The 12,063-nt window shown below is 42.3% G+C and overlaps 1 protein-coding gene across 1 annotated transcript in view; it reads left to right on the forward strand.

The window, feature by feature from the left end:
* Positions 1–12,063, forward strand: part of cdkal1 (CDK5 regulatory subunit associated protein 1-like 1) — a 322,737-nt gene that overhangs the window by 224,281 nt on the left and 86,393 nt on the right. Inside the window, exon 11 of the mRNA XM_084052870.1 lies at positions 9,138–9,318. Coding sequence (XP_083908996.1) covers positions 9,138–9,318 — 181 coding nt within the window. The remainder of the gene's footprint in view (positions 1–9,137; positions 9,319–12,063) is intronic.

Here is a 12,063-nt window from a genome sequence, read left to right on the forward strand (position 1 = left end):
CAATACTTTTGCACTTTTACTCAAGTACATTTTGAATTCCGGGCGCTTACTTGTAACTGGAGTATTTCTACATTGCAGTATGGATACTTTTACTTAAGTAAAACATTTGAGTACTTTTTCCACCACTGCCACCTGGCCTGTCACCACTTCAACCAGCTCGTCCAGCCTTCGTCTCTACCGGCCATTGTTACGAGAAGTGTGTGAAAGAAGAAGGTGTAACGAGGCTCTCCTGTACGGGAGCCGCTCAATTGTTCTCTCACGTTCTCTCTCTCTTGTCTCTGTCTGTCTCTCTATCTTTCTCTGCACTGGAATACAGGGTGAGAGGGTTTGCTACATGACAGCACCATTAGCTCCAGCTGCCACCGCTAAATCAAACACTTAAGTGTCTTGAGTGATGACTAACATTCCCTAGAAGGGTCCTTATTTTGTCCCTGTTCCCCTTGATTTCCTTCAACTCTTATCTTTTTCTCCTTTTCTCTCTCTGTCTTGGGCTTTTATTTTTCGGTTGTGATGCTGCTGTTTCTATCACCGTACCATAAAACACTTATCCAACTCATTTCTCAGGACGTGAGAGGTGATTGGGCTCGAGCTGATGGACTGCTGTTATTGGCATGTGCACGCTTTGAGGATTTTTATATTGTATCGTTTAAAAAACATGTTTAAATTCAGGGAATCAGATTTGTTTCTGACTATTTGACAGATTTAAATGTATTCTTGCGGTATAGGTTACATGATAAGGGAGCTTATAATGATATGCCTTTTTTGCTTCCTAACTGACATTTGTATGTTTTTTTTTATATATTTCTTTTTCTATAATGTTCCTAATGATACTGTAGTTGAGTTCAGGGCAACTTTATAATGAAATATAGATTGACAGTCTTGCCTCCGGGAGTGAGAGTCTCTGGCAAATGGGACAAATCACCCCAAAGTACTTCACTGACATTTGATGGATGCGTTATACAGTACTTCATAAGATCGTTACCTCATAAGACCTTTTGGGGCTGGAACTGTGTCATTTTTAGATTTTTATCACTTAGATATTTTACACTTTGGGCTATTCAAAAACCGAGCGCTATGAGCTTGTAGATCTGCTATTTTTGAAAAATCGTGAAAATGTGTGCAAAATCTTTGAATATATATATTTTTAAAGCGAATATATTTTTAACTCAAATCTTTGCTTCTGGGGGGGTCCCTGGAACAAAATATTTTGATGGGGGTCCGCGGCGAAATACATATAATTTTGGGGGTCCTTGACATGAAAAATATTGAGCACCACTGATATAGAAACATACGTTTTTCAGAATACTGTTGAGATTTAGGAGACATGTAGAATCGGCTTCAGGTCTTAATGGGTTAAATGCTCTTTGATAATATCTGATTTCATCATAATGATCACACCAGTTTACAGTTTCCTCATGTCTTCGCTCTCCAACTTTCATCTCTGTAGAACTTGTCATTGCTCCTAAGGGCTAACGCACTACAAGATATTTGCTCCGATTATGTTGTCGGTACCTTTTTGTTTGGCGCTCGCCACCAAAACCCCCGATCTGAGGCAAGATCGGGCTTCGCTTGCCAAGGTTTTGCTCGCTGTATGTGAAAGGCTCTGCGAGACGAGGAGATCCGGAGATCCGTGCTAGAGCCAATGAGAGCACAGTACCAGGAGGGTCGCTGGACATGACCACGCCGCTCCTGCCTGCAACAAAGCTATAAATAATTGCTTGAATCGGCAGCATGGACCAGGAAAGTGCAGACGCTACGCAACTGGTGTTGTTACTATGAAACATTTAGAACGATGCACTCCTTCTCTGTTGCAGCCAGGGTTTTATTTTTTTTAAAGGTTGCCAGTATTGAGGGGATATAATTCCTTTGTCACTTACTGTAGACCTGTGGAGTAGGCCTACATGTACATAAAGGTTTGTGGTCATCAAGACTGGAATACTTTTTTTCATCACCGCGAACTAAATGCTTCTGAATGTCCTTGCGCATGGTTGACTTGTTTCTTTCATAGAGAGAGAGCGAGAGAGAGAGAAATAGAGAATAATTTAACCCATTAAGACCTTAGGCCGATTCTACATGTCTCCTAAATCCCAACAGTTTTCTGAAAAACGTATGATTCTATATCAGTGGTGCTCAATCTTTTTCATGTCAAGGACCCCCAAAATGTATATGTATTTGGCCGTGGACCCCATCTCAAAATATGTTGTTCCAGGGACCCCCTAGGAGCAAAGATTTGAGTTGCAAATGTTCGCTTTAAAAGAATATATATTCAAATATTTGCACACATTTAAAAAAAAATAAAAAAAATAGCAGATCTACAAGCTCGTAGCGCGGCACTCGGTGCCGCGCTATGAGCTTGTATATCTGCTATTTTTGAATAGCCAAAGTGTAAAATAATGCTTTTTAGCTCAAATCAAAGAGTGACACAAATACGTTCCAGGTCTTAAAGGGTTAATGACAATCATTAGCGTCCTGTCTCGGTCTCGCGTACATATCATGGGAGCCTTGCACGTTTTCGTGAGACGTCGGTTAAAATAAATTGGAATAAAAACAAGTGTATGTATCGGGTCTGGATCGCATCCCGGTGAAATCTTGTAGTGTGTGTGATCCCTTGTCGGCGATCAATTGTATAGTGTGAAAACCACAACGATTTCAAAAAGAGACTTTTAGTGACGTATAGTATGAAATGCCTAACAATCTGATGACCCCCCCAACCTCTAAAAATCGCACAGTGTGTAGCTGCCTTAACTTGTGGCCCAGTGGCTGCATGTGTGCAGTTACGCACACATGCACCAATGCACGAGACACACATAAACGCACAGAGATGAGACCGAGTTATACTCACAGTAGTTGAACATTGCACTGCGACATGTTGTGAGCTTTTAGATCTGCTGTTTTTATGCAAGACACGATGCTCAACCAAGTATAAGTCAGGCATTAGAGCTGCCAATCGCATTAATTCACATCACAGCACTTGGCAAAGCGAGTTCCCACAGTACGACAACTTTGAACAAACTCTGACAGCACAGAAACAACTCCTACCAGCCTTTCCTGCTCAACCTCTCTCCTTCTCTCTGTCCTTCCCTCTTCTCTCTCTCCCTCATTGCTCCATCACACACCTACGCTATTCAACTCCAGTCTGCTGCGTATTATTATTTCAGATAGCACACACACACACACACACACACACACACACACACACACGCACACGCACACTCAGTCAAATGCACACATACGTTGTAGCACAGATGGGTAATCGCGGCCTCCTTCCGACAGATGAATGTGTAAATATTTACCTTCCCAGATTGTCTCTGCTCTGCTTTCATCCCTCTCTTCCTTCCTCATTTTTTCCCTCCCTCCCTCCCTCTCTCTCAACACCTCCGTGCCAACCTTTACCCCCCCCCCCATCTCTGTCGTTCTGTGGGACACAGCCCACTGTTTTCTCCTTCATCTTATTACGGAGGCTGCTCACGCACATCTGTTGTATAAATGACACGTATGACACACACACACACACACACACACACACACACACACACACACACACACACACACACACACACACACACACACACACGCAAACAAACATACGTGTACGTGTACATGATGAATAGGAGGAGAGTGTGCAGAGACATTCAAGCATGTGAATGGTCATATGCATGTATACATCCGCACTCTCTCACACACACACACACACACACACACACACACACACACACACACACACACACACACACACACACACACACACACACACACGCACCTGAGAGGGTCTCGGCAAACAAAGAGTGGATAATGATTGTGTAGAAGACAATGACGTGTGTTGTGTGAAGCTGGATGCAGCCTATAGAGGCAGATGGGACAGTGACAGTTTGCTTATCTAGCATTTTAATTAAAAGACTTAAAGTTACCCCCACAGAGATGTTCTCCTGGCCTGTCTGCCTCCATGCAGCTGGGATAGTAGTGATAGGGGTAACACACATACACACAACAACACTAGTTGATGGTTGATAGATGCATCAGGGCCTCCTTGAGAAACAAATGGTTCAAGCACACACACACACACACACACGCACAGACACCGACTTATCTATCTTTCTGTCTCTCCCCATCTCTATGCTCATCTCACTCCCTCCCATGTCCACACACACACACACACACACACACACACACACACACACACACACACACACACACACACGCACACACAGCCTTGCACGCACTGCAACTACTGCTCACTGGAGTAGTTGCATACTCTTTCTTTTTACTTCCCACCCTCCTTATGTCTCTCTTTCTGTTTCCATCTATCTGCCTCCTTCCCTCTTTCAGCATTCCATCCTAACACATATCCTGGGTTTGCTTTCAATTAAAATGGCCCCATTCCTGATGACAGCCATTGTCAAACAGGGGACCGATTAAACGTAGATTCCATAGGATGAGGATGGTGTGTGTGTGATGTGTGTGTGTGTGTGTGTGTGTGTGTGTGTGTGTGTGTGTGTGTGTGTGTGTGTGTGTGTGTGTGTGTGTGTGTGTGTGTGTGTGTGTGTGTGTGTGTGTGTGTGTGTGTGTGTACTGAAGGAGAGACGGCAGTATTACTATAGTATGTGTGGGCGTGTGTGTGCATTAGTATATATATGTATATACTGTATATACAATTTTAATTTTTAATATCACATTTACATGGTAAATAGGGGGTGTGAGGACAGCTGAAGAGAAATGTCTTTGCCCAGATTACTTCCTCTTCCTTTTTTTCTAAGTCAGGGCAGTGTAGAGAGACAGGAAATTGCAGATATCCAGACGGAATTGAACTGTGTGACTGTGGTTTGGGCACTATCCAGTCCGCTACCAGCATACTCGCTGTTATTGTTTTCTGACCATCTTCTGTGTGTGTGTGTGTGTGTGTGTGTGTGTGTGTGTGTCTGTGCATGTGTGAGAGACACACACACACACACTCACACGCTTTCTCTCATTCATTCACGCACGCACACTTTTGCAGAATAATTGGGTTCACGACTTCACATGGTTAAGGACACCTGTTAATCTCTATGTATCTATTAGTCTCTCTTCTCTGTCTTGCTGTACCAGTTCCAACCAGAGTGGTGCCCTATGTCGTGTGAACAGTTGACATGTATTAATGTGTGTCATTCCATATAAAGTGACGTGAATGTGTTAATGGGTTTTATCCATCATCATTATATCCATCCATCCATTTGTACTTCCGTCCATTCATCCACACATCCATCCATGTATCCACCTCTGCATCAATATATCCATCATCCATCCATCCATACTACCATGAACATATCAATCCATCCTTCCATCAATTTCATTCATCCATCCTTCTTTATGAACCTCTCTCTCTCTCTCTCTCTCTCTCTCTCTCTCTCTCTCTCTCTCTCTCTCTCTCTCTCTCTCTCTCTCTCTCTCTCCACCTAGTTGCCATGACATCTCATTAGTGTGATTTTCATTCTCTAATCCATAGTCTCCCTGATATCATTCTCTAATCGATACCAATCGTTGTCTCTCCACCTCATGGCCTGATTTACCACATGAAGCCTTTATTAGATGGATCAGATTCTTTATCTCCCTCTGACACACTGTGTGTGTGTGTGTGTGTGTGTGTGTGTGTGTGTGTGTGTGTGTGTGTGTGTGTGTGTGTGTGTGTGTGTGTGTGTGTGTGTGCTTCTGTTCTCTGTGGTCCACACTGAGGGTCACTTCACTCTCAGTGGGGTCAATTCAAATTCACACACTACAATTCATCACTTTAACCCATTGAGACCTGAGTCCGATTCTACAAACAGTTTTCTGAAACACTTATGTTGCTATAATATCAGTGATTCTCAAACTTTTTCATATGAAGGACCCCCAAAATTATATGTATTTTGCCGCGGACCCCCATCTCATATTTAGTTCTAGGGACCCCCAGAAGCAATGATTTGAGTTACAAATGTTCGCTTTAAAAATATATACATTCAAAGATTTGCACCAAATGTTCATGATTTTTCAAAATTAGCATATCTGCATAGAGAGTGCTTGTATCTGCTATTTTTTAATAGCCAAAGTAGAAAATAATGGTGTGTTTATTTTAAGTGGTTAAAATAAAAAATGACAGATGCTTTCCCGGTCTTATTTGGTTAACCACTTAACTCATTCCCTGCCTAGAACGACTAAAACGACTTCTGTCCCATAAGCCATGCCTGCCTAGAACAACTAAAACGACTTTAAAAAAAAAAAAATGACCCAAAGACCAAGGAGATATGATCTAGACTCCCATCCACTTCCTTGTCAACTTAAAACTTAAAAATTCTGTATCTCGGCTCCTGAGTACTTTTTTTTTTCAATGAAAAATCTTGGCAGTGGGCAAACACGGCCAGAAATAATTCAGGCAGTGAATGAGTTAAACCCTGTACGTGTATACCGTACTTCGTTGAACGTCGAACATTGCGAATAGCAGATCTACAGGCTCACACCGCGTCACAATGCTCCCATTTTTCCGCAGAACATTCACCTATTATGACCACAGAAAATGTACACCAGGGTTCACAACGTGGTTACTGACACCTGTTAATTATCGCATAGAATGCATAGGCTCTATTGGGGTTGTTGCAGGAACAAAATGGGTGTTTTGGATTATAAACCAAAGCACACTATAATGAACTGTTTTGTCTTTCTCTGTGTCTGTCAATCTAAAATGAACCTTTTCCTCCATTCCCCTTTTTCTGCTTTTCTCTCATTCAGCTTCCGTCTCTATCTGTCTTTAACAGGAGAGCATGCAGCTCATCACACTCCTATCCATCTATAAGATCTATAAAGACATTGGTGTCAAAATGTGTGTGTGTGTGTGTGTGTGTGTGTGTGTGTGTGTGTGTGTGTGTGTGTGTGTGTGTGTGTGTGTGTGTGTGTGTGTCATAGTTTCCACAAATCCCAATTGACACCTCTCTCTTTCCCTCTCGCTCACTCTCGATCCAGGTCTAGAGATGATTCACACTCTCTTTCACATTTTATCACAACAGATTAGATTTTCAGATGATTATCTGCATCTGCAATAGCATATGTCATCTGTTACACAGCTGTCTTTCTTTTGGGTCTCGTTCAGATTGCAAGATTCAATCTTCATTATAAGGAAAAACAACAGGAAGAATTATTGTAGGATGATATTTGTAGGAACTGAGCCAATAGTTGTTTCATGTGTATCCACATGGTTGGATTTATTCATTGTCTCATGAAGATAATGCATTATTGTTTGACTGAATCCATGGTGAGAAAATACTTCTTCTTTTTTTCCCCGACTGCATAAATCCTTACAAACAATAGGAACCCATTTGAATGAAAAGAGAATGTTGTACTTTTGACTTTCACTGGCAAAACCAAAAATATTCAGGATTTTCACCAAACAGAAAGAAACATTATTTCAACAGTAACAAGCACAATGTCAGTGTATTACGACAAACAATGTATCTCTTTATATATATATCTTTTTCCATGTTCCCTCATTCCTCAGGAGCTGTGGACGCCCTGGGGACACCAATCCCCTGAGGTTAAAACCACAGCTTAAACAGCTCCATAGAACATTGATCATTTTATCTATTTTTTTGCTTGTGTATTGTATGTAGATTTTTAACTCTCTCCCCCACAAGGTATTTGTCGGGCAGATCTGCGAGGTCAAAGAGGCCTGCATGCCTGCAGGCCATTGGTTAATATTAATGACCGTCAGCCAATTGGAACTCATCAATAGGTCAGAGGTTATCGCCAGGCAGCAGAGGCAGGAAGTTTTAATGTGATTAAAGATACAGTACATCACACTGTCAATAGAGAGAAAATGACCTTTTTTTACTCCTTACTCCTTACCCACTTATATTTTACGTTTATCTGTCTGTATTTTCCCTCTCTGTTAACACCCTCTTTCTCTGAACACATCATTGTAACCTACTTAATGATGGTCTTGAAGATTATATCATTTTAAGCAGTCTTTTTCCCATAAAACAATTTCCCTGTGAGGTTTGAATGTCTCTTCTCTTTCCTTGCATCAATATTTTTTCTATTGGAAGCTCCAATTCCCGGGCCCATGCTCCGCTGGAATATCTGATACCGTTTGCTGCAAATGTTCAAGAAAAAGCAGACTCTCATAAATCATTGTGTCCTCAAAACAAAATAGAAAAAGAATATTAGCTTGTTGCTAATGAATAATTGCATCTGGTCATTGCTACAGGGATGTATGTCTTTTTTTGTTTGTGTGTGACTTACACCTTTCACCAAAAGCATATTGTAACTCAATGTCAGCGATGATGTCCTGACAAGTTTACCGTCTGGAGATACAAGGTTCCTCCACTCAATACTGGAAATGACTTTGCCATGTGGTTGTTTCGTAAGGCTTCGATCTGTGATCAGTGCTAACAGAATCTACAGAAGCAATCAATGGATCTATTTCCATCGGCCAGAACTAATCCAATGAGTCAGCAGATCCATAATCAATGGCAAACGATCGGTGGCTGAGGTTGCTAATCAGGTTGCGATTGGCTGAATGACTCCATGGGGACTGTCTTTGCATGCGTGAGGGTGTTGGTTTTGGTTTAATTTAGGGGGGGTCTGCTCCGAGAGAGAGAGAGAGAGAGAGAGAGAGAGAGAGAGAGAGAGAGAGATATGCACTGACGTCACTGAAGCACTCACTTCTGGTGAAGGAGTATAAAAATGTATGAAATCATGACAGACATTGTTTTATTTGTAATGGTTGATATAGCTCCTGTATTGGTCATGCCCATATTGTGGTCTGGGTGAAATGTGAATTTTCTCATAGATTTTCCTTAATGCACATCACTCATCAAGAGAACCACAGAACAAATGTTTAATGTCAGTGTCAATGCTGCAGATGAAGGAGTAAAAGCCCCACTCCAGGGCTGTGTTCAACAACTCTTACTTGATCTGACACAGCTGTAGAAAAGTGCCATGAACTGATTGTCAGCTGTCGTCTGTGCGGTGTGTGCAGGAACACTATTAACACCTTTTAACACCCAGTGTCTCCAAATCGAATCTCCCAGCGTAGTCTGAAATAGACAGGACATGTCAACTTGTTGCTTCATTCATGGCCCTTAATTCACCCCTAACTCTCTCTCTCTCTCTCTCAATCTGTGTTTTTCCCTTAGGGTTCCTGGTATAACCATAGCTACAGACATCATCTGTGGCTTTCCTGGTGAGACAGAGACAGACTTCCAGGAGACGGTAGAGCTTGTCAGACAGTATCGCTTCCCCAGCCTCTTCATCAACCAGTTCTACCCCAGACCTGGTACACCGGCCGCCAAGATGGAACAAGTAGCTGCACACGTGGTGAGTAAGTGACTGAGTGAATGAGTGAGTATTAAAGGTATTACGCTAATGTTAATTCATGGTCAGTGTTAGGTAAGTTACTTGTTACTCCTTTAAAATGTATTTTATTACATTACAACTTAATTTTGTTTCAAGAGTAATTAGTTACATTACTTCTGCAAGGGTAAAGAATGCCTTTTTTATACTTGGTACAAAATATGCATTGGAGCGCGTGTGCATCGCTGATTGGCACAGTACCATGACACTATATGGTACAACATGTCCCTGTGGTTGAAAAGCATGTAATATCACATAATGTAGGGAAGGTAGAATCGATTTCTAGACTGAGCGAGAGGGAAACGGCTTTGAGATTATGTTCGATAAAACCATCGATGGAAACCAATGCAAAATGAATGACTTAGGCCAGGTTAATGAGCAGGGTTTTCTTTTCTGCTGTGTTATCTTTTCTGCTGTGATCTACAGTAGGGTTGGGATCCGGAACCGAAGGACCAGATCCAACATTGAGGGACCGGAATCGGTTCCATCACATTTGGAACTGTTTCCGGAACCCTCTCAAGTAACCCAGAGTGGTCCTTGAAATAATTTCAAGGACCACTCTGGGTTACTTGAGAGGGTTCCAAATGGACCTTTACAGGTCCATAACTCTGAGAGTGTACAAATGGAACCAAATGGATCCGTATAGGTCCACTTGGTTCCATTTGTACACTCTCACAGTTACAGACCTGTAAGGGTCCATTCGGAACCCTCTCAAGTACCCCATAAGGGTCCCTGTACCCCACTTTGAGAAACAGTGAGGTGTATAGGAATAGATAGGAATCGATGAAGGGAGCCGTTAAGGAATCGGACCGTTAAGAAGGAATCGCTATGGAACCGGAATCCTTAAAATCCTAAAGGATCCCAACCCTAATCAACAGTAGGCCTCGTGCTCCCAAATCCACCCGTACTCATATCTACAGCTCATGTCGTGTATATGATAAACATTCACAAAATGACAGCTTGAACTGCCACGCTCATATCCTCTTTGAACATAATATAAGTGTGAGTATACATGTACACCTTGCCTTTGCACGTGTGTGTGTGTGTGTGTGTGTGTGTGTGTGTGTGTGTGTGTGTGTGTGTGTGTGTGTGTGTGTGTGTGTGTGTGTGTGTGTGTGTGTGTGTGTGGCAGCCGCACACACATGCACGCGTGTGCACATCTGCGTCACTATCGAGGAAATGCAGGCCACCTTCTGTCATCTGAAAATATAAAAATCCGTTCCAGTTCTGTCTTTTTTTCTAATAGGAATTTTAATATTACTAATCCTGAAAGCCCCCTGTATGTGTGTACGGGTGTGTGTTTAAGTCCTTTTTCAACACAGCCATCTTTCATGGAATGGAATACACACACACACACACACACACACACACACACACACACACACACACACACACACACACACACACACACGTAAACGCACTCAATGCCAATCTGGATTGACCAACAATGACTTTAATTGGCATATCGGTCTATTACTCTTTATTATTCAAAAGAGTCACTCTCTCTCTCTCACACACACACACACACACACACACTGAAGCTTCCTAAATATTGAAGCCAAATGAAACAATTACTGGCTAATGAAGCCTAAACTATTTGCAGGTGTGTGTGTGTGTGTGTGTGTGTGTGTGTGTGTGTGTGTGTGTGTGTGTGTGTGTGTGTGTGTGGCGGGGTATTACACGTAAAGAGATTAGACTCAGTCACATCAGCAGCACTCAGTTTTCTTGTCTTCTAAGATAGGTTGTTACTGAGCTGTGAGAATATATAGTCTGGTGTTGAACGATGCCATTCATAAAGTAATGTGCATATTCCTGAATTCCCCCCCGGGGATCAATATAGAGGTTTATCTCATATGAGCATATTGCTCTGTTATGCAGCAACACTGGATTATTGGAGCACAGAGCTTCTATTTCACTCCTACCTGAAACTTTCTCTTCTCCTCTTTTTGCCTCTCTTTTCATGAGTTTGACCTTCTGGCCAGCTCCCCTCTCATTCACCCTCACACTCTCTCTTTTTCTCTCCCTACAACTCCCCCTTCTCCCATTCATTATCAGTCTCTCTCTCTCTCTGCCTTCCTCTCTCTCACTTGCTCTCCCTCCACTCCTGTCCGTCTCTTCAAAGTCTTGACACGTCCCTTTCAAGTGGAGCCTCCTCATATGCCATTCTCTTTCTCCTTCTCTCTCTCCTCTCTCTTAGAAACACTCGTTTCTCCTCAGAGGATGAGGAGAAACGAGCGTCTATGCGGTACCAATCCCCCGAAGACGACCACCTCTCTACTTCTGTTCTTTGCTCGTCTCTCTTTCTTTCTTCCACCCTTCCGAACCGTCTCATCTTCTAACTTTCACTGTCAGACCACATATCAGTCTTGTATAGATGTTTCTCCACGGACTTCATTTTCTAGGATTGTTGGAAACACACATCAGAGTCGTATGTAAATTGTAGGATATTGTCAGTGCGCTGCGGTCTCTGGTTTCCTCTAGTTTAACCAACCCTGGCTTTTATTTATTAGCGATCAATGTGATTACATCATTTGTTTACCTTTAGTCGAAATGATCTCTCTGGAAATGATCTATCTCTTCCTGCACCGTGTTTACATGACCGTATCCATTCTTCTTGTGTTCATTGCAGGTTAGATGTGTTTGTGTCAGAAAGTGAAAGAGAGAATAAAAGGAGAGAGAGAGAGAGAGAGAGAGAGAGAGAGAGAGAGA

The sequence above is a fragment of the Gymnoscopelus microlampas genome (assembly GCF_963454915.1).
Source record: "Gymnoscopelus microlampas genome assembly, chromosome: 3".
Classification (NCBI taxonomy): domain Eukaryota; kingdom Metazoa; phylum Chordata; class Actinopteri; order Myctophiformes; family Myctophidae; genus Gymnoscopelus; species Gymnoscopelus microlampas.